The sequence below is a fragment of the Lactuca saligna genome, chromosome 8 (genome assembly GCF_052625555.1).
Source record: "Lactuca saligna cultivar CGN05327 chromosome 8, ASM5262555v1, whole genome shotgun sequence".
NCBI lineage: Eukaryota > Viridiplantae > Streptophyta > Magnoliopsida > Asterales > Asteraceae > Lactuca > Lactuca saligna.
In genome coordinates this window covers 16,490,422-16,513,945 of record NC_136424.1, presented here as the reverse complement: position 1 = coordinate 16,513,945, position 23,524 = coordinate 16,490,422, and the positions used below count along the sequence as shown (strand labels likewise).

General features: G+C 35.5%; 1 protein-coding gene and 1 long non-coding RNA gene across 3 annotated transcripts; one reads left to right on the top strand and one right to left on the bottom strand.

Annotated features, from left to right (window-relative positions):
• The first annotated feature begins 214 nt into the window (after positions 1-214).
• LOC145013256 (uncharacterized) lies at positions 215-17,215 on the top strand. 2 transcript variants are annotated; one of them, XR_013664894.1, is made up of 5 exons: positions 215-343; positions 424-538; positions 15,554-15,615; positions 16,840-16,904; positions 17,008-17,215. It is a non-coding gene; the product is annotated as an uncharacterized LOC145013256 (long non-coding RNA). The 2 variants fall into 2 exon arrangements; XR_013664893.1 differs by having other exon boundaries at positions 15,554-15,741.
• Positions 17,216-19,182: 1,967 nt separating this feature from the next.
• LOC145012639 (CASP-like protein 4C2) lies at positions 19,183-20,561 on the bottom strand. Its single transcript, XM_078971432.1, has 3 exons — positions 20,125-20,561; positions 19,898-20,033; positions 19,183-19,727 (listed from the first exon to the last, which is right to left on the bottom strand). The coding sequence occupies exons 1-3, from the start codon at positions 20,367-20,369 to the stop codon at positions 19,506-19,508; spliced, it is 603 nt and encodes a 200-aa protein (XP_078827558.1). The 5' UTR covers positions 20,370-20,561; the 3' UTR covers positions 19,183-19,505.
• Positions 20,562-23,524: the final 2,963 nt, after the last annotated feature.

Sequence of the window (23,524 nt, the reverse complement as noted above, 5' to 3'; positions counted from 1 at the left end):
TATATGGATGTATTATATACTGTTTTTTTCCAATTAATTAAAATATTTTAAAAAAATAGAATATTTATACACTATATTAATTATATTGAAAAAAAAAAACATAGATGATAATTTTCAAATTATATTTAATTATAATATAATAGATCAATTTTTCAATTTGTTGGTACCTACAAAATTCCTACATTTCCGTATTCCTACAGAATTGCTACGCCTCCTAAAACCCAAATTCCCGCTTGAAGATTGCTCATCTATCAAACTTACCCAAACAAAACCCTTGTATACACCGGCGATTTCCGAAGCCTGCTGAAGCACACATCCGCCGGTGATTCTTGACTGATTTCAGGTAACCAATTAGACTTTTGTGATTTCCGAACTCTGATTTCAGCACACATCGGCGACTCACATTGACCAAAACGGTTGCAGGTTTGCCCTCTAACATCGCTGTCGCACACCACCGCCTACGCTGCCCCGTACCACCACCGTCGCTGCACCATATTACCACCGTCGCTGCCCCACACCACTATCAGCGACACCCCAGGTATGTATGTATGTCGATTTCAGTTGCTCACATTTCGCAAATTTTGCCACTGGAGAATCAATTTCAGTTTCTGTGATTTCAATTGTCTTTGTCAGCTATGCTTTCCATACTTGTAACTTGTCCATTGCAGTAGATTTCACAAATTTAGACCCAGAGAACTTGAATCATCAGTTTGCAGCAGTTCTGCAGCAATACTTGTAAATTGTCCATGTGCAGAGCTCAAGTTAAGCTCCAACTTAGATACCCTTTCCTCTTCTGAATTCTATGACCCTGTCCATATTTCTCTTCTGCGCGAGTTAGAACTCATCAAGATCTGTAATGGAAGTATTCACCTATTTGGGATGGAATTTTCCTGTTCTCAATTTGCTACTTAGCTTATCTAGATGTCATTCTTTCCCATCCGGTGTTACTTCTTCTGGATTTGGAATTTTACCCAAATGCAATCGTTGAAATTTTGCCTATTTGGATGATTTTACCCTTGATATTTAGCTTTGAAAATGTGTTACTTTTTCTGGACATGGTAATGTTTGCCTTAGTTTTGGAAGTGTTGGAGTTTGGTTTTAAAGAATATCAAAGGGATTGCTTTGCTAGACGATTATGCCTTTTGAAGTTGATTGCCTTAACTAGGGGTGTTCCCAGTCCGGTTTTTTCGGTTTTTGGGTCAAACCGAAGCCAAACCGTTAGTAACGGTTTTTGTCAATCAAAAACCGAAGCCAAACCATTGAAAAATAAAATCGAACCAAACCAAACGGTTACTCGGTTAGTAACGGTTTGGATCCGGTTTGGCTTCACGGTTTGGGACTTTTATTAGACTAATTTAGGAAAACAAAAATTAAAATCTGTCAAATTAAAGCTGTCAAAACAATTAAAAAAACTGCCAAAATGGACATAAAAGCTACCAAATAGTGTTCAATACATGCAACTTAATAAGCTGTCCAAAACAAGAAATAACAACATTAAATATTTTTATGATACATCAAACATTTTTCCAATTCTTGCAGCTTAAAAAGTGAAAACTAAAATGAAAAATGGAAACTTGGAACTGGAATGGAAATTTAGGAAGTATGGAGGCCATCAGGTGTGAATATGCCATTATTTGTGTTAATTAGGTTACTGCGCTTATTGAGTTATTGGATTGGACTATTGGACGCTTCACAATAGAATTGGGTTGGTAAGTTTTCATGTTTTGGTTTTAATTAATTTTTACTACTCATAATAAATATAAAAATTAATATACAATAAAACCATATATATATATATATATATATATATATATATATATATATATATATATATATATATATATATCGTATGCTCTGGTCCGGTTTTATACGGTTTGAAAAATGTGAAGCCGTAAACCAAACCGTCCACTATGGTTTCAAGCCATAAGCCAAACCGTAAAGAAAAACAGAAACCACGAAACCAAACCGATGCATCATATCTAACCTTCCTAGCCTCTAGAGTTGCTTAAATTCACAAGAAAGGATCTATGGACTCAAAAATGGACTTCTACAAAACCCTAGCTCAACTAACAAAAAGGATTAGCAAGATGTAAGGTTTTTACCTACAAATGCTCTCCAAGATACCCTAGATGCAAAATCCACAAGCTTTTCCCACGTTAAATTCCTGGACAACACCTTCTTCTTCTTGCAAATCCACTAAAATGGCCACCAAAATCACCTTTAGGCTCAAGACTCACACTCTCTTGCAAAGATAGGGTTTAAGGACAAAAAGAGGCTATGGAGGTTGTTTAGGATTTGGTCCAAATGATATAAGTGTGTTTAAATAGGGTCCATGCCATGAAATTAGGGTTTGGGTCATCAGCCTCGTACGCCCCAGGTACATGCTCGTACGCCCCGCGTAGGATCCCTAGCCACCCGATGCATGCACAAGCGTATGCTAAGCGTACACTTATGTACGCCCAACTTACAGAGGGTCCATAATTTCCATAAATAAAATACTTCAAGGGCATAAATGGAATTTTGAATGTTACAACGCTTCCCCACTTGAATTAGACTTCGTCCTCGAAGTCTTCCAACACAAATAGATCCGAGTAATGCTCTCTCATCTCGTCCTTTGGCTCCTAAGTCCATTCGGAGCCCTGCCGGTGCTGCCATTGCAACTTCACTAGCTTCACCACTTTATTACGAAGAGCTTCAGTTTTTTTATCCAGGACTACAATGGGCTTCTCAACATAGTTCAAGCTCTCATCCATTTGAATGTCATCCAACGAAATAACTGCGGTCTCATCTTGTATACACTTCCGCAGCTGAGACACATGGGAGGTGTTATGGATTTGATTGAGCTCATCAGGGAGGTCAAACCGATAAGCAACCTTTCCAATCGATGTAACAGAATTCCTAAATGGACCAATGAATCGGGGTCCCAACATATCCCTCTTCCGAAAGCGGATGACACCTTTCCAAGATGACACTCTTAGTAATACCAAGACTCCTACCTGAAACTCAATGTTCCAATCGGCATCGGTCTGCATAGCTTTTTTGACGACTTTGCGCGACTCGCAGATTGTCACACACTTGCTGAATCAACTTGGTGGTCTTAAGCACCACTTCGATGCTTCCTATGACCCGATGGCCAACCTCTCCCCAACAAACTAGAGTCCTACACCTCCTTCCATACAACATCTCGAATGGGGATCAGTCAATACTAGCATGATAACAGTTGTTGTAGGAAAACTCTACTAGTGGGAGGTAAGTATCCCAACTCCCTCCGAAGTCTTGGATGCATGCTCGAATCATATCCTTGAGTGTCTGGATCATCCGCTCGCTCTGTCCATCGGTATGGGGGTGATAATTTGTATTGAAGTGTAGTTGAGTGCCTAACTCCTCATGAAACTTCCTTCAAAACCTAGAGGGGAACCAAACATCGCGATACGTGACCACAGATACCGACACTCCATGCCTGACTACCACCTCCTGTACATAAGTATCCGCTAACTTCTCGGTGGATATACTCTCAAAAATCAGAATAAAGTGAGAACTCTTGGTTAGCATGTCTATAATAACTCAAATGGAGTCAACACCCCGCACCTTCCTAGGTAGCTTAATAATAAAGTCCATAGTTATCTCCTTCCATTTCCAAATGGGGATGGGCAGTGGCTGTACTTTGCCGTGAGGTCTTTGGTGCTCGGACTTGGCCTTCCTACAAGTCATACACCGCTCAATGAACCAAGAAACCTCCCGCTTCATGCTAGGCTAACAGTAACTCAATCTCAGATCCCGATACATCTTTGTGGCTCCCAGATGAATAGAAAAACTTGGACTTATGTGCTTTCTCCAAGCTCTTCCGCCTCACCCTACCATATGCCGGAACCCAAACCCTACCACACTGAGTCAAAAATCCCTGGATGTCTCTAGTAAACAACGAAATATGCCCTCTAATCTGCTTGGTCTTCCAATTCACATTTTCAATCCTTTTATTCTGGCCTCCTTAATCATATCTATCAATGGTGAGGTGACCGTCATCCTCAGACAAATATATCAGATCGGAGAGCACTCTGTGTTACGATTTAAAGCATCGGCTACCACATTGGCCTTCCTGGGATGGTACAAAATATCGTAGTCATAATCCTTCACCACATCTAACTGTAACGTTTGTAGATCCGGGCTAGTCAATTTAGAGATAATAGAGGTCGAAAACGACTTTTCGATAAAAGGTTATTTAGAAGAAATAATCTTAACCAAATTGTAGAATATGTCTCAAGGGTTTCGTACATATAAAGAGCGCCGAAATCCGAGTTATAACGAAGAAGTTATGACCAGTCGAAGTTTCGTGACGGAACCGACACGACACCGAGGAGACGTAAAGTAGTTAATTTATGAGAGAGCAACTTTCAGCCTTAGTGATCTAAATGAAATTCATAGAATATGTTAACTTGAGAGCGTCCATAAAAAGAACGCCCAAATCTGACTTCGTATGAGGAAGTTATGATTTTTCTAAGATTTGACTTAGCACTGCACGACCCGAAACTCGAATTTTAGTTCGAGAGGTTTTTGGCTTACGTGAAATAAATGAGAGTTGAAGATCTCATTAATAGGAACTCAACGGTAAAAATACAGAAGAAAACGGAGTCTGTATGAAGAAGTTACGATTTTTTCGCGGTCCTTTACCAGTCTAATCTTCCCGTACTGTTAAATTTAAGATCGGTCGAGAACTAGCCGACAGAGTCAAAATGAAAGTTGTAAATGTTATTTTTACCTACGCGTGTATATAAAGAACGCCAAAAACGGTGCTCGTATGTGAAAGTTACGAATTTTAGAAGTCGGAAGTGTGCTGCTGTGCGAAAATGGGTGACGTGGCACAATCTTGGTCATTGCTTTCTCCCCAAGTCTTGCCACCAGATGGTGACATGTGGCACCAAGTTCAGCCATATTTCACACTATAAATAGAACCTCTTCCACCCTCATTTTCTTCACACTTTTCCTATTCTTTATTCTCTTTACTCTCTCTCTCTCTCTCTCTCACTAGAACCTCTCTCTAGCCCCGAAACCCCCCGAAAAGCCTAGGGAACCTCCCTAGCACGAGGCAGAAGCCCCGGAGTGCTTGATGGCTACAAGAAGAAGAGCTTTTCGGCTCGGAAATGCTGCTCCAAGCAAAGCCCGATTTCTATAAAACCCATTATAAGTGAGCTACACCTACGCTATTTTTAATATAGCTTTTATTTAAGTATAGTAACGTTATTAGGAACTTATAATAAGTACTTGGGCTATTATTATGGGTTATATAAGTATTGTTTAACGCTTATATAATAGTAATAATAGCTAGACTATTAATTAGTTTCAGCGAATAATAGACTAAACTCTAGTGATAATAATATTAGGTTTCGTCGAAGGAAATTATTTTTAAGAAGCGAAGCGCTGTCTGAGTTTGGAATCAACACCTTTTCAAGTGAGTGCATAGTTACTTCCATCTTACACATAGATATGAAATATTTTATATAAATTACATGCTATGTATGCATATTATTTGAATACTTGGGGCGATGTAGTCATCTACCAGAGTATAGATGGCGATCACAGACTATTCTAAACAACCTCGTGGAAACACCAGCAGGACCATAACCTATAGGTGATGAATTACGAGTTCAGGCACGTATTGAGGGAGTAATCCCTGAATCAATACTGTCTATGCGATGTAGGTGATGATCCTTAGGGAGAGTCTTTAGGAACAAACATATAAGGAAATGCGATGTAAGGAGATGAGAGGTAAATATGATGTATGAGAAGATCCTTAGGATAAATCCTTAGGGAAGGTACTTAGGAATAAAGAAGATAATGGGGATGGGTAATTGGGCTAATTGTTTGATGATTAAACATAATAGTTATATTATTGTGGGTTGAAAACCCTATGTACTCACCAGGTTTCCCAACCTGACCCACTCAGTTTACTTGTATCACAGGTGACGAGGTGAAGTTACATTACACTGAGAGATTAATGAGATATAGATCACTAGTGTAAATGAATGTAAGTTCTATTTATGCTTATGTTTCTGTATTGACGATGACATCCCAAATGTTTTAAAATGAATAAAAATACATTTCTTCGGAAATGCTTTGATAATGAAATTATCATGTTTTTCTGGGAACAAATTCCGCAACGTTTTTATTAAAAGAGATACTCTGATTTTTATAAAGCATACACAAAATCGGTCTTTTCTGGCCATGAAAATGGTGATGTCACACTAACAACCTCCTCTGCCACATGTTTAAGTTTGGTTGATCCATCAAATACTTCAAATTCTTATGATCAGTGTAAATAGTGCATTAAACCCCTTACAAGTAATGCCTCCATATCTTGAGGGCAAAAACCACCTACCTCAATTCCACGTCATAAGTGGGGTAATTTGCCTCATGAGGCTTCAGCTACCTCAAAGCATAAGAAATCACATGACCCCTCTGCATAAGGACGACTCCCAAACTCGAAATAGAGGCGTCACAATACACCACAAAATCATATAATCCCTCCGGTAACGCAAGAATCGGGGCCTCACACAATTTTTGTCTCAAGGTCTCGAAGGCTTACTACTGATCCGGATCCCACCGAAAGGTCACATTCTTCTTGGTTAGATGAGTCAATGACACCACAATCTTTGAGAAGTCCTGTATAAACCTCCGATAATACCCCACAATGCCCAAGAAACTCTGGATCTCAGATGCATTCATAGGAATATCCCAACGTATCACGACCTCAATCTTAGTCGGGTCCACCAAAATACCTTGCTAATTGATGATGTGCCCCAAAAACTGCACCCCACGCAACCAAAACTCATATTTGGAGAATTTAGAAAAAAAGTCTCTCTCTCTCTCTCTCTCTCTCTCTCTCTCTCTCTCCTCAGAGTCTCCAATACATACCTTAAATGTTGCTCATGTTGCTCTTTGGTCTTAGTGTAGACCATGATGTCATCAACAAAAACGATCACAGATCGATCCTACGATCCAACATCGGTCTGTACACCCGGTTCATATTTCACTTTGATTTTTATGATATTTGATACACTTGTTTTATTTGGGATGTATGGATGATGTTGGAATACCGTTTTACTTAAATTAAAAAAGAAATTTTTGGATCATATTTTTGGGACGTCACACAATGAATATCGAATTGAGATCAAAATGATACCGATGGCTTACAAGGAAAGCCCTTGATCCTTGATATGATCATCAACATAAAACATTGGGAGGTGATAATAATCACCTGCCTTGTTTGATTTAATTGATTGAAGAATAAATTACGGAGATAAGCTTGGTAATATAACCACAAATGATTCAGTGAGTATAGATGTCTAAGGTGTCAGCAAATTGTGGCCATTGTGTACATGTTACAAGTGTATTTATAGTCTAGGTTATGTAACTAATAATCCGATATTTCTGAGATCCCGTTGAACTAGTATTTGCACGTGCTTTGACTTGGTATTTCTAGGTCTTAAGCTTGATTAAAGAAATTTTTCAGAGTTGATGAGTCTTTTGTTGACTATTTCTGCACATGTGGACAATAAACAAGAAATATATCCGTTAATTTCGTTAGGAAATAATAATGGCGATGTGTAGGATCCTGATGTATGTTTCGGGATCTTGAGACTCCTTTAAGATTCGAGATCCTAGATAGGTTTAAGGGTCTTGACCCCTGAAAAATCCCCCAAAATTATACCTGAAAAATAATTGAATTAATTTCAAGTGTTAAAACTGTATAATTTAATTAATTGAAAATAAATGATTTGAAATTCAAACTCTAACGGATAGAATTGTATACGTTCAAAAGATATAATTATGTTGTCAAATCACTTCTCTCTCTTCTATGATCCTTATAAATATGGATTAATGGTTGTCGATCTCCTTTTAGCTCTCTTTCAAGCGTTATCGGTTATATTGAAGGCACATCTCTTGTTCCTTTCTTCTCATTTTTCTTGTTTGATGATCATAGGTAAAAAGGCACTTCGTTTTCACTCGATCATCCTTACTCTTCCCGAAGAGGACTACGTATAGCAAAAGATCCTGTCTTACAAAGAGTCTTGCTCTTTTCATGATCACGATATCGAGTCCTTGAAATCGATCGGAACTTTTCCTGCTGACATCATTTTCTATCCTTTTGATGTTAAGGCCAAACTTGACTTCGTCTTTCCTACTTGGGTTTGTTTTCCTGAATATCCTTTCTCCTTGGGCTTGACATATTTTTCCTAGCATCATCTATGAGTTCTTCGAAGTTACAAAAATTTCTTATATCTAGACTATGTCTGTGGTCTGGAGGATTTTGTCTTGGATTGATTGATTGAATCAACCTAAGGATATATAAATGGATTTATCTGAGTTGGCCGATGTTTACGGCCTTCACACTTTTGGGAATTCTTGTTTCTTGCTCAAAGTCAAAACCAATAAACCACATCTTATTTTGAAATAAAAATGAAATGATGGTGCCTGGAAAGAAAAATATTTCTTTGTGAAGCATGAGTCCATTCCCGACGGTGATCTCCTGTCAATGAAATAGGATAAAAAGGGTAGGATTTGACTCATTACGTTAAGGATCCTAAAATTCACGGTTTCTTATTTTGTTTGATTTTATGCAACCACTAAGTTCGAGGATCTTGCTCCTGCTACTGAGGACACTGAAGAGAAGATTGAGAATTTTCTTACCTTGCTTGAAATTAAAAGAACCTTCAAGTCTTAGTAGCCTAGTTTCCAAGAGAGTTCATCCACCACTCTCCCGATGTCTACTGGTAAGCATGTTAATGTCAGTCAGGATCTTGCAGAGAAGAAAGGAGAAGGAAGGAGGAGAAGCAAGAAAAAAGAGGGTGATGGTGATTAAACCTTGTATGCCCTACTTGTAGGTTTGATTATGATCCAGTGACGGCTTCGTATCTCGCCGCCTCCCCGTACACCAAAAAGGTCGCACCATTAAGAATAAAGCGTGCTGAAGAATGTTCGAGGCCGCTTACATGTTGAAAATGAAGAAGCCCTCATTAAAAAGGACAAAATTGTCTTATCCCCATAAAAGATTTAGACATGTGGTAGATGTTATGCGCATGAATCAACACATGAATGATGATTCAAGGAAAGATCAACTGAATTCTTACATAAACCATATGGTAAAGTGTTATATAGAGACATTGGAAGGCCTATCTTCGACATTTTTGTTTCATGCCATGAAGGAGTGGGCTTAAACAAAGTTTTAAGTAACAATATTGTCTGTCACGTTTTGAATAGCCAAATAATCGAACGAAAATGACGTTAATTCACTTTTGTTGAGAGGTTGATTTTAGGTTTAGTTTTAGGGATTAAAGTTTCTGAGTATAATAAAGACACTAGGTAATTCATGATTATGTAATGTGATAAATTGGTTTTGCGTATTAAGATTATTTAGACTTTTGCAGCAGAATTTGAGCACTTAGAAACAACTTAAAGCTTCGACTTTTAACCATCCATGCAAGCTTATGTATCATTTTCATTTTATTATTTATTGGTCACTATTGTGTTTTGTTGTACACACATTACCCATTTATGAAAATGGTTTTGGATTTGAATGTTATTATTGCTGTTGGAATCCAATCCATATATCTATGTTAATTTAATATAATTATCTTATTAGTTGTTTTTTACAACCCTTATTAGAAAAAATAAGGGTGAATGTAAACTTAATCACCAAAGTTGAATGATTGAATTGTACTAATTGAAAATTGATGTTCTGTTACGGTTCTAATTAACAATGATATTAAATACAATGTCAGTTACATTCTTTTATTTAATTTTAGGTTAATTTAATTTTTGATTATGATTATGTCATAAAGGGTGTCATTAAGTGTCAGTATACAACTTCTTTACAACCATTTTAGAGACATCAAAAGTTAGACTTGATAATTTCTTCTTCTTCCCTTACTACAATTTTTTTTTTGTTGGAAAGGTTTGGGTGTTCTAGAAAAACGCTTATAGATGCATCGTGGGAAACATCCGATTTCAGACGGATTTGTTTTAAGACAATCCATTAAACACAGACCTCAACAATTTATGATTTGTTGTTTGTTTACAGAGTTAACCATAATATTTTCCCTACAATCTTAAAACAAATTCATTTGTACGAAACTTATTGGAGTTAATTCTGATTTGAATTTGAGTTTAATGCAATAAAGAGAATAATCGGTTACCACATTGTGGTTAACCTGGTAGTTAAAGTTTTCAGTTATAGTTTGGTAGTTTTAAAAACACTTTTAATTCAGGTTTTAATGTGATAAGAGTCTATAAATTGCAATCAGTTTGTAGTTTGTTTGGAGTGTGTCAAATAAAGAAGAATCCAGAAAATTTTATGTGTGCATTCTTGCCTCTGTTTCAGACCTGTGCAGTTTTTATTGTGATCATTTCTAGCTTGATCACCAACACTTGGTATCAGAGCTTTTGGTTCATGCCCAAATATATCCGTTACGAATCCATGTCGTCATCTAGCCAACTTGTTACAAGAGAGAATGGTGGAGTGCCATTTCAATGTCCGATGTTGACTTCCACGAACTACACCACGTGGGCGATCAAAATGGAAGCTATAATGGATGCCCCGGGAGTATGGGAATCCATTGAACCAGCAGAGGGAGCAGCTGTGGATGAGGAAAAGAATAAGTCGGCTCGGGCTTATCTTTTCCAAGCAATACCGGAAGACATCTTGTTACAGGTGGCAAAGAAGAAGACATCAAAGGAAGTGTGGGATTCTTTAAAAACAAGGTTTCTCGGGGCTAATAAAGTTCAGAAAGCAAGATTGCACACTCTCAAGAGTGAGTTCGAGGCCTTACGGATGAAAGACGGGGAGTCTATAGATGAGTTCGCGGGAAAGCTAGGTGCAATGATCTCGAAGCACAGCAGTCTTGGCACAACCCTTGAAGATAGTGTGCTCGTAAGAAAACTACTTGACTCCGTCCCAGATAACTACCTGCAACTGGTAGCATCTATTGAACAATATTCAGATGTGGATGAGATGCCATTCGAGGAAGCTGTAGGAAGGCTCAAGGCCTATGAGGATTGGCTGAAACTTCGAAGCAATAATACAACCAGGGAAGGAAGTTTGTTGTTCACCCGATTAGAAGGTCAAAACAATCAAAAGGCTTCAAAGGGGGGTTCCTTCTCGAGTGGTAAGGGACGCGGAACATCACATCACGACAGAGGTGGTCGAAGTGGTGGACGAGGTAGAGGAAGTACACGGGGCAGAGGTGGTCGTGGAAGCTTTACAAAGTTTCATGACTCAAACAATAATCGTCAAAAAGGAAGGGATAAAAGTCATATAAAGTGTTACAATTGTGAAGAATATGGTCACTATGCATCAGAATGCAAAGCTCCAAAGGAAAGAAAAGATGAAGTAAACTTGACTCAAACTCAAAATCGTGATGATGAACTAGAAGCACTTCTGTTGAGTATCCTTGGGGAAGAGTCAAACAATATGGTGTTACTAAATGAAGACAAGGTGTTCCCGGGACAGCAGAGCAGTGGTGAAGACCTTTGGTATTTGGATAATGGTGCCAGTAATCATATGACTGGCATGAGAAGTTTCTTTGCTGAACTCGATGAGAAGGTGACCGGACAGGTGCGTTTTGGCGATGGTTCTAAAGTAAAGATTGAAGGAAAAGGGACAATCTTGTTTAAGTGCAAGAATGATGATCAAATACTTGTACCAGATGTATATTTCATTCCAGCTTTGCATTGTAACATCCTGAGTCTAGGGCAGATGACAGAAGAAGGATACAAGATTGAGATGTTGCATCAGTATCTGCGAGTACATGATGAACATGGAAGATTGATAATGAAGATACAACGGTCCAAGAACCGGTTGTACAAGATCACCCTCAAAACTTCACAACCAATTTGTATGGCAACGAGTATTGATGACGAGGCTTGGCTATGGCATGCGAGGTTGGGGCACGTAAACTTTCGAGTTATGGAATTAATGGTTGAGAAAGGATTAGTAGAAGGTGTGCCAAAGATAAAACACCCGACACAAGTTTGCGATGGGTGTTTGGTCGCGAAACAAGTCAAACAACCATTCCCAAAGAAGCAATGTGGCGAGCAAGTAAACCTCTCGAGCTAATTCACGCTGATCTTTGTGGTCCAATAACACCACAAACTTTGGCAGGTAAGAGATACTTCATGCTAATGGTCGATGATTTTAGCAGATACATGTGGGTACATATGCTGAAATCAAAAGACGAAGCCTTTGCAACCTTCAAGAAGTTTAAAGCTCAGGTTGAAAATGAGAGTCCATACAAGGTAAAGGTACTCAGGACAGATCGGGGAGGGGAGTTCACCTCCCAAGTTTTCTCAGAATTTTGCAGCAAAGAAGGCATCAAAAGGCAATTAACTGCACCGTATTCACCCCAGCAAAACGGTGTAGTTGAGCGTCGAAATCGGACCGTTCTTGAAGCCACGAGATCATTCTTGAAGACTATGAATGTGCCTGAAAGATTGTGGGGGGAGGTTGTTCGTCATGCAGTGTATGTTCTAAATCGAATTCCAACGAAAGGTGTAAAAGATATGACACCGTATGAAGGATGGAAAGGAAAAAAAAACCAACGTTTCAGCATGTCAAAGTGTGTGGTTGCCTTGCACACATGAAGAAGCCATCAAATCAATTAACCAAGCTAAGTGATCGAAGTATCCAGGTGGTGTATCTAAGGGTCGAACCAGGTAGTAAGGCTTATAGATTGTTCAACCCTAAAGAGAATAAGATAATGGTGGGCCGAGATGTCATATTTGAGGAGAAAGTTAAGTGAAGATGGGGTGAAGCCCAAAATGGAGAGCAAGATGCACAATCTGGGTATTTTAGAAGTTTTTTTAATTCACCGACAGATGGACAAGAAGTGTATCAAAACCCGGGTGATGAAGAAAATCCTTCTTTCCAGTCGCCGGTGGTTACTCCTTCAGCGACACCAACAAGCACGAGCACATGTAATCCAACAAACTCGACTCCTCTTACGTTTGATTTTTCAAACACATCTTCTGAACACAATGAAGGAATAAGCCCTTCCATGTTTGATAATACCCCTATGCGTGGGTTTCGATCTCTACCTGAGATATATGCTGAAACTCACCCAATTGAAGATGAAGTAGACCTAATGTTTGTTGGTGAAGAACCCTCCACCTATCTGGAAGCAACACAGGATCGAGACTGGTTAGAAGCAATGAAAACTGAACTTGGCTCACTTGAAAAAAATAAAACGTGGAATCTGACAGATTTGCCACGTAGACATAGACCCATTGGATTGAAGTGTGTATTTAAATTAAAAAAGGATCCAGAAGGAAACGTAATAAAACACAAAGCGCGGTTGGTTGCGAAGGGGTATGTACAACGAAAGGGGTTGATTTTGATGAAGTGTTTGCACCTGTTGCACGATTGGAGACAATTCGAATACTCCTAGCTCTTGCAGTAATGGGAGGCTGGAAAGTTCACCATCTTGATATGAAATCCACTTTCCTAAACGGAGAGTTAAAAGAAGAGGTATATGTTTCACAGCCGGACGGGTTTGTTATTGCAGGTAAGGAAAATCAGGTTTACCGGTTAAATAAAGCCCTTTATGGGCTACGACAGGCTCCAAGAGCGTGGAACGTTAAGCTCGACAAAACACTCAAGGATATGGGTTTTCACAGGTGCCCCCAAGAACAGGCTGTGTACCGACTTCAAAACGCAGAAGCAGTGCTAATAGTTGGTGTATATGTAGATGACTTGATTGTGACAGGTAGTTGTGAAGAAAAGATAGCTGATTTCAAGAACCAAATGAAGAAAGTATTCGATATGAGTGATTTGGGATTGCTAACCTACTACCTTGGAATTGAGGTGAAACAAAGTAAAAAGGGTATAGCAATCAGTCAAATGGGATATGCAAAGAAATTACTAACAGCAGCAGGTATGGCAGATTGCAATGAGGCAAAATATCCAATGGAACCAAAACTTAGCTTGACCAAGAATGAAGATGAAGCCACAGTAGATGCTACTAAATTTCGGAGTCTTATTGGGAGCTTGCGTTACTTGATACACACAAGGCCAGATCTTAGTTACTCAGTTGGGGTGGTCAGTCGATACATGGAGTCACCTAGAGAAAGTCATTTAAAAGCAGTAAAACACATTTTGGGGTATGTAAAGGGTACAATTAATCATGATCTTATGTATAGACAAGGATGAGATGGAAACTTGGTGGGTTATAGTGATAGTAGTCACGGGATGGATCGTGATGATGGCAAAGGCAAAACTGGAATGGCATTTTATCTCTAAGGAAATCTGGTCACATGGAGTTCACAAAAGCAGAGGACTGTGGCTCTGTCTTCCTGTGAATCAGAATTCATGGGAGCAACATCAGCGGCTTGTCAAGCATTGTGGTTAAGAAACCTCTTGAAGGAATTGATCAGCTGAGAGGTTAGAAAGGTCAAGTTGTATGTAGACAACAAATCTGCAATAGAGCTCATGAAGAACCCTGTATTCCATGGTAGGAGCAAACACATTGAGACTCGATACCATTTCATCCGTGAGTGTGTGGAAAATGGATTAATTTGTGTGGTGCATATAAGTGGAGAGGAGCAACGAGCAGATACTCTGACCAAAGCATTACCCCGGGTGAAGTTTGCTGAGATGAAAAGTCTTCTGGGAGTTGAGAAGCTTGAAGACCCTATTCAGAATTAGAGGGGAGAGTATTGGAGTTAATTCTGATTTGAATTTGAGTTTAATGCAATAAAGAGAATAATCGGTTACCACATTGTGGTTAACCTAGTAGTTAAAGTTTTCAGTTATAGTTTGGTAGTTTTAAAAGCACTTTTAATTCAGGTTTTAATGTGATAAGAGTCTATAAATTGCAATCAGTTTGTAGTTTGTTTGGAGTGTGTCAAATAAAGAAGAATTCAGAAAATTTTATGTGTGCATTCTTGCCTTTGTTTCAGACCTGTGCAGTTTTTATTGTGATCATTTCTAGCTTGATCACCAACAAAACTAACTAGACTTGTCAAAAACAAAATAAATTTGTTTTTTATTAAAGGGTTTCTAGCCCAGTGGTATCCGGTGTTGTCCTCTCTCGTTGAAGTTGAGGATTTGAATCTCATTATGGACATAGATGAAATAATTTAGGAGTAGTTTAGTTTGCCGTTCAAAAAATAAAACAAAGAAAAAAGATCATAATTTTTTCTTTTGTTTTGTTACTTTCTACCTAGATTTAATAGCAATAAAAAACGCTATTTTTTGGATCCCCAACTCGTTTTGCTAAAAACTGCTATAGTTTATGAAAAACAACTTAAAGCAACTTTATTTATGTGAAAAACACTTAAAATAGCTTCATTTTTGCACACAACAAGCTCATTTTCATGCAAAACAACTTCATTTTCTCAATAAATAAAAACACTTGCAAACATATTTAGTTTTTTGAGAAACAAATACACTATTTCTCTCCTCTCTCTTGTCATTCTCATATACACCCTTACAAAACTCCTCTGACATTAGATAGCATTATCGGGACAACCTGGTAATGCTCGTATTTCCTTGTTTTATTTTCAGGCAGTATACTTGATTCAGTAGAAGCAGTTTAGCCATTGAGATCAAGACCGGTGAAGATCCATGTAACATTAATATTGTTCAAACTCAACCTTTCGAAGTTGATGTGCTCCTGATAAAACTAGTACAAATACAAAGTGTTTTAAGATCTACAAAACATATTGCCGAAGTACAAAAACTAAAATTTACTGGTAATTCCTGAAAATAAGTAATTAATCATCCACGTGATTGGCGATATCATGGATTTCACATGATTAACCGTTAATAATTAAAAGAGTAAATTACACGAATGGTCCCTATGGTTTAGGGTAATTTGCGTGTTTGGTCCCTAACTTATTTTTTTAACTCGGAAGGTCCCTACTGTTTGTTTTTGTTACACGTTTGGTCCCTATCTTAACTAAAAAGACAATTTTGCTCTTGATTTTTTAATTTATTTAGATAAACATATTCCCAACCCCACTCCATTCACCTTATCTTACCTACTCCACCATTTTTTCCTATTTAAATAATAGTATTTTTAGGTAAGATAGGGACCAAACGCGTAATAAAAACAAACAGTAGGGATCAAACACGTAATAAAAGCAAACAGTAGGGACCTTCCGAGTTAAAAAAATAAATTAGGGACCAAACGTGCAAATTACCCTAAACCATAGGGCCCATTCGTGTAATTTACTCGAATTAAAATGAGATATTTAGCAAAATTCGGAAGAAGTATTTGTATAGACAGGGTTCGTATTTCTTAATGGAACAAAAGCCAGGTCATAAAAAATTTGGGTATCTTGGCAATTAGGGAGGCAAAAAAAAAAAAAAAAAGGAAATCACATATGAATCATAACATGAATAACACACATTCTTGCGTTCTCGATTTCATAAGATAGGTTGTCATTTCGTCACATTGTCAGTTTTCTATTTAAGATTTTCCATTGTATATTGATTTTATCCTCATCACTTCATCCCACAGGCTTAAACTCTCTTTATGGTTCATGATTTTTTAAATGCGTGTGTCTATATATACTGTTAGTCGTGTGTGCATATTTAGGGTCAAAAGTTGTTGTAGAAACTAAACTTTGCCATTAACATGAAACATGTTGAATGTAAATTGGCTCTTATTTTAAATGTTACAGGAACTACTAAAATCTCTGTTTTCAACAGGAAATATTGAACACACATTTTCACAATTTGAAGACATTATGCTTTATGCCATGCTCAATGCCCCCTAACTTGATAAAATAGCAGCGAAATATCAAAATACTATAGCCAGTAAGCTAACATAAACCTTTAATCTGCAGCTGCAGTATCTGTCATGTGGTTATGATGTACCTAGATCAAATAACACATTTATTTGAAGCATCTGGTAAAGATTAAATTAAGTTGGATCTTTATATGTCAATCCAGTTGTCACTAATTAAATACAATGTTCAAACATTGAACATTGCATGTTTGTAATTTGTTAACAGGTTTCTATACTTGGATCTGAATTTAAAACGATATTATCGGGACAGAGATAAGAACATTTTTTTTTTTTAAATATCTGATTTGGGGATGCCACGCCCCATTTCCATTCATCTTCTATGGTTCTTTTTTGCTTTTGAATATTTCATTTGTTTATTTCTAGTTTTGTAAATCCATCTACCCTTTAATAATTGTAGTTCTATATTGATGACACTCACATGCTATATAACTTTTAATTTAATATTTAGGTGGTCTTGAATTAATGTACGTCTATTCAAAAGAAATTGGTACAAATTTTGGGTCTTGTGCTAAATGAATGCGATGGGATTGTTAATTTACCCTGTTACGTGATTGCTAATTGATCAAACTTGCAGTTTATTTACTTGTGATATTTATTTTGAAGCAACATTTTTGGAAATTCTCGAATAAAAACATAATATTTTTTGTTTGTTTACGGTCTAATTTCAACATTTGTTTTTTAACATAATTTTGATTATCTAATTTTATATGATAATTTGTCATTTTCTTTTGAAAAAAATAAAAATCATCTTATTAATTTGGGTAAAATATAAAATAATCGAAACTTTTTTGTTCAAAAATTGAGATTAAACTGTAAAGTAATATAAAATATTACGACTTTATCAGAGAGATTTTCCTAATATTTTTTTTTATAATCATTTAATTGAAACATTTGAAGGATAATTTTAGAATGGTTATTTGGAGTAAAACAAAGAATATGATATTATAATAAAGCTTCAAACATATTAATACTTCCATGTAAGATTTTGATAAAAAAAAAAATTGTTAATTAAATAAACTCTAATACTAACCATAAGCTTTTAGGCATAACGAAATTAAATCATTAGATGAGGGCTAATCGAATATAATATATTACGGAGAATCCGCATCTAATTCAATAATGGAAATGTCTTATTCAAACATACCATGGAAGACTCAAAAGTGACATAATATTCCACGATTCCTAAACAAATATAATTATTTTATTATAAAGTAAATACAATAATATAATTTTAAATCATAGATTAATAGTAACCAAGTCAAATAAGATATTTACTAATTTATTAAATGAAAATTGAATTATCGGAATATTTTTTTTTTGTTTTTTTATTATATGTAGATAACAAATTGTCAGAGTGTTCACATATAATAATTATGATCGCAGTAGTAAATTATAGTTTACAAGGTGTATATGTATATATGACAAAGATAATCACCTAGAATAGTAATGAACTACTGGTTTTGTTCACATTTAAACAATCTCCCTTTTTCTTTCACATTCAACCACCGAAATTATTAAAATTGTTAATATAATGCAATTGTTTCATAAATTTAAATCGGTAAGAGTCAACTTTAGTCCACACCAGAAACCTTTTGTGAGGTTAAGAGCTTCTCACACAAATCAAATGCTTGTATATTTATTTTTCTTTTGTGAAGCTGAATTATATTAGTAAAGTAATTAAATATGATTTTTTAGTATTTTTATCCAATACAACTTACTTGTCGACATCACCAAGTGTTATTTTAACTATGATCTAAATAAAATAAGAAATTTCCCTTAAATATACTATAAAGGATTAAATACACTAAAGTACACTAAGTTATTTCCCTAAAAATCACAAATTTAATAGGCCCTATGCTAACTTCAAAAATCACAAATTTAACCAGTTGATTGTTTCAAAAATACACTGTTACTATGTTTTAACCAGTTGATTGTATATATATATATATATATATATATATATATATATATATATATATATATATATATATATATATATATATATATATATATATATATATTTTTTACTTTTTATACATATACGGTGGTATCTATATTAAGAGTGGTATCTTAACCGAACACCTACATGTGTATGGATGTAGTATGTGTGTGGACCTTGACACATATACTATGTGAATATTTTTTGGGTTGGTTAAAAAGACATCTCATTTTACCCTATAGACATACTAATTAATTTTTGAAATATTTAAATTGATTGAAATATCATTGTTTCCCGAAAAAACTTTATAATAACTTAACTAGAGTGGAGCCAATGTTGTTGACTTTAACTGACAATTCAAAAATTTTTAAAATGTATTATGTGAACAAGGTTAATTCGTTAGATGGTATAATGTATTATCTTTGCTACATATACTTCACATAAACTATAACTCGGCTAGAATAGGTCATGATGATACATGAACTTCCAATAAATTCATTATTCCCTGCATGTATACCAAAAAAAGAATTACACAAATATGAACGCTTCCGATAAATAAATTTACCCTAACAAATCAACTTCCTGTAATTAATTTTCAATATTTACTATTATAATTATTTATTCTGAAGGTGAATATTTTCACTTCCGGTGAAAACTAAATGATCACTTATCATGACCAAAACCTACGCGACTACACCATAAGAAATCATGTCGCATCACACAGTAACTTCTAGCATCAGCAATCACCTGTATCAGTTCTCATACTAGAGAACAAAACGAGAGCCGTTGATTATGAAACAGACGACTCTGAATCCCGAAAGCAAAGACGAGATCAAGAGGAACAAAAATCCGGCGAATCCCAAGGCCACGGCGATATCGGATTGGACGCAAAAGGCGTTATTTGCCGTACACGTGCCAATCGCTCTCAGTTGTCTGGCAAGCTCCGTCGCCGCCGACCCGGCAGACAGCAACAAGTACGCAAACACCTGTGAAAGACGACACTGAATAGCTGGACTTATCGTCGTTTTTTTTTTTTTTGGATTTGGATGTGTATATGTATGTGTGTTTTTTGCAGATGAAAAACATTCTTCACAGGAAATTTTTGAAGGAATCGAGGAGAAGGTTTTTGAGGATTTTAATTCAAACGAGAAAGAACCTGATCGTGTCCGAAATCGAACCAGACTTGAGTGAACTCCGGGAAAATGGTAGCACCTCTAGAAATTTCCCAAACAGAAGCTCCCATTTCGAAAAATGAATATAAAGCGACGATAGCGTTTGCAGCGACAACGAATCTGTAGATATTTAGCAAATTTGGTATGTTTATGAATTATGATAGAGTTTCTGAATCGATTTATTGAAAGCGAAAGGGAGTAGTTTGATTACCGGAAGGCGCCGAAGTGGTACCAACGAGGGGTATCCGATGAGGAGGCGGTGTTGGTGGTGAGCATGAAAACGGCGGAGGAGATGGAGGAACCAAAAGCGGCGAAACGGAAGACAAAAATCGATATATTGAAGCGACGGAGCTTGCGTTCGGAGACGGTGGACTGGAAAAGAGGCGTGTCGTGAGGATGCGTCTGGTGGATTCGAGGTCGTGGAGATGGACTCTCAACTCCGCCGTTACGGACCATGATTTACGTTCGCGGCCGGCGTTGTAGATTTCAGAGTTTGAATGGTGAAAATGAAAAGTGTTGGGAAGATGGCGTGATTTCCATGGGAGCTTCAGTCATTCTGCAGATAATGAAAAGGGGATGTAGCAGAAAGAGTGTGTGTGAAAGTGAATGTGAAGGACAGAAGGTGGGGGATGGCCGGATGGTTCTTTTTCTTTTCTTTTTGATACTTACTTTTGGTTTGAAAAGCCATTTTATTTTTCTTTTTCACATTCTTTTTTACTTTGTTTACATTTTGCATTATAATTTAAGGGTTATATAACTGAAAAGATGAATATTTTTGGGTGATGTATGTGATATTTATGTTTAGTGTAAGTCAACATTAAACATGTCATTAATTACTTTTAGTTCTAATTTATATATCACATCATGTTAAAAAGGAAGTTTCTTTAGAAAATATAAATATGATTTCGGAATTATAATAGAAATAAAAATAAATACTAAATTAATTATGATATTGCTTTATTGAGAAGACTAAAATTCAATCAAAATGGCCATTGGTTTAGTAGTGCAAACGAGTCTAGTAAACTCGTGAAATATTTGAGACTGATTTGAAAAATACTTGAAATTGATTAGGTTCGAGGCGAGTCAAACTCGAGTTCAAGTTTGAGCCTGAATAATAGAATACTCGATTTGTGAAACTCAAGAGCTTAATCGAGCTTAGTCATATTTACTCTATTACCTTTTATTGTAATTAAATTACATAATAGAGTCAAATTGAGTCAAGTTTGCAAACTTGATAATATTTTTATTATGGTTTAATGTCATTTTGTTTTCTTAGTAACTGATCGAATCGAGTTTAGTCTAGTTAAAGAATATAGATTACTTTTTTGGAGCTTATGCCTAAGCATAAAATTAAGACTCAAAGAATATAGATTACTTTTTTGGAGCTTATGCCTAAGCATGAAATTAAGACTTGAGTCGAGTACGAGTCATATTTAGAGCTTGTCATTAATGGATTTGACTCAGCTCAGTGATACAAGTCTACAAAGAGTTCTCATTGGTGGTAATCTCTAAATATTATTAAAAAAGAACCCTTAATCCACAAATGAAGCAATCAGGACCTTTTATTGTGTTTTATTCCTATATATTCCACCATTAGATCAAATTGCTGACATCATCTTTCTCAAATATAATTCAAACACAAATGCATTTAATTATAGAATCTGTAATAATTATAGAATTTTTAAATTTAGTAATTATTTTATCAATTGAAACATATCATTCTATTTATATACATTATATTTTCTCTAATTAATATTGTTCCTAATTTAACTCCCTTATTTATAGCTTTTGATTTCCAAATTCAAACTCGTTTATAATTTTTTTTTTTTTTTTAAAGAACTCATTAAACAAGCATATCAATAATTAAGTCAATATTATTCATAATTTAAGAATCAAAATTAAAGTCAATATTATTCATAATTTATCTCTCAGTAAATCCTACATAAAATGAATCAATTTGAGACAATTATTTAAATTTTAAAACTGATTAAATAAGAAAGTCAATTAATTTGAAGTTTTGAATTAATATAGCTGATATCTTTGTTTTTTTCCAGATGAATAGCCGAAAATCTCCAAGATGATATCTTAGGATCCAAATTTTTTTAGAAGATAATGATTTTCTTATTCAAAAACACCCTATATATACGATTGCACTGAAGTGACTATTCTTACGATTTTGGTTTAAGTCCTATGATTACAGTGTTCTTCTTGAGCAATCTTCTTCTTCAATTCTTTTTCCAAGCTCTTACTTTACTGTGTTCTCTTTGTTCTTCTTTAATTTCTTGCATTTACTATGTTTTTTTATTTGTTATTACTATGTTCTTGTTGAGAGGTCATGAAAAAAATAATCAATCCACTTTAAGCATATTGGTTTCATTCATTTAGTTAAAGAAACAAAATTGTACCCTTTATACCGATTTTTTAATGTGTTGACATATGTTTGTCAAGAGAAAGCCATATGAGTCGGTTTGATGCATGATGACAAAGCTAGTGGAACGGACCGAAAACAGAATAAATAAGTTTTTTTTATTATTATACTTCAACTTGCATGAACAAAGACGTATCTGTTGTTCCAAGGTTTTCAATATCTCTTTTATACACATTATTATAATCTTCGATTAAATTTTCTAATTTTATATTATTGACTTTGTTTATATCAATCGTTTTAGTATCAAAATCACCATTATAGTACAAGATTTTATTGACTTGGTGTCACTTACGTTATTTGATTGTGACGCAAAGAATTTTTTGGAAAAAAACACACAAGAGTTGATTCAAAAGTTTAATGAGGTTATCGATATTAACTTCATTTACATAAAACTAATTTTTACTTTTTGTCTGTCTATTTTTATAACTGTTAATTTTTTTCATTTTTAGGAGGGTAATATGAAGATTCATTTCATCATATTTTATTTTGTCACGTTCGTGTGTTTGGGAGGTTTTTGAACTACATGATTTATTGATTGTCAACATACTGCCTGATTAAACTTAGTTCTTTATGCAAAATAAGTTGATAGTAGTTGATTCTCTACTTAATTTTGATTATGAAAGTAAGTTTTATTCAGACTGAGTTGAGATTGCGGTCTACATGAATATTTTCAAGAATTTATTTGTTTTAATGTTTCATATGTATTTCTTTTATGAAAAATTAGTGAAATTTTGCACATGTAACTTCTATGATGCAAATAGCGATAAAGAGAATATAGTAGAAGTACTGATGTTGTTTTCACCAAATTGTAATGACATGGTACTCTCAAAGTTAGTAAACTTCATAAGAAGAAATAAAGAAACAAGTCTATTTGTGTCATTTTGACATGTAAGGAAAGACACTTGGCGTGTGGGAGTTTAGAACATGCAAAGGATACGTGTTACCATTAGAGGTAAATGATGACCTTCAAACATGACCAAAACAATGTAACCGCAATCTAGAATGGGTAAGCACCAATAAATAGTAACCTACTTTGGATTCATTTCTTTCTATCGCACCTTAAAGGATGATTTAAGATTATAAGATATATTTATGTTATTTACCTTTACATTTATTACTTAACTAAAAAACCTAATGTTATTTTTTCTAAGTTTCATAACTGTAATGACTAATTTATCCTTAG

Bases quoted from the DNA above. Each gene is read 5' to 3' on its own strand.
- LOC145012639 (XM_078971432.1), bottom strand. From the start codon at position 20,369: ATGGTCCGTAACGGCGGAGTTGAGAGTCCATCTCCACGACCTCGAATC. The intron at 20,034-20,124 runs GTAATCAAACTA...AAATATCTACAG, and splicing joins TACCACTTCGGCGCCTTCCG to ATTCGTTGTCGCTGCAAACG. The intron at 19,728-19,897 runs GTTCTTTCTCGT...CGTCTTTCACAG, and splicing joins TCGATTTCGGACACGATCAG to GTGTTTGCGTACTTGTTGCT.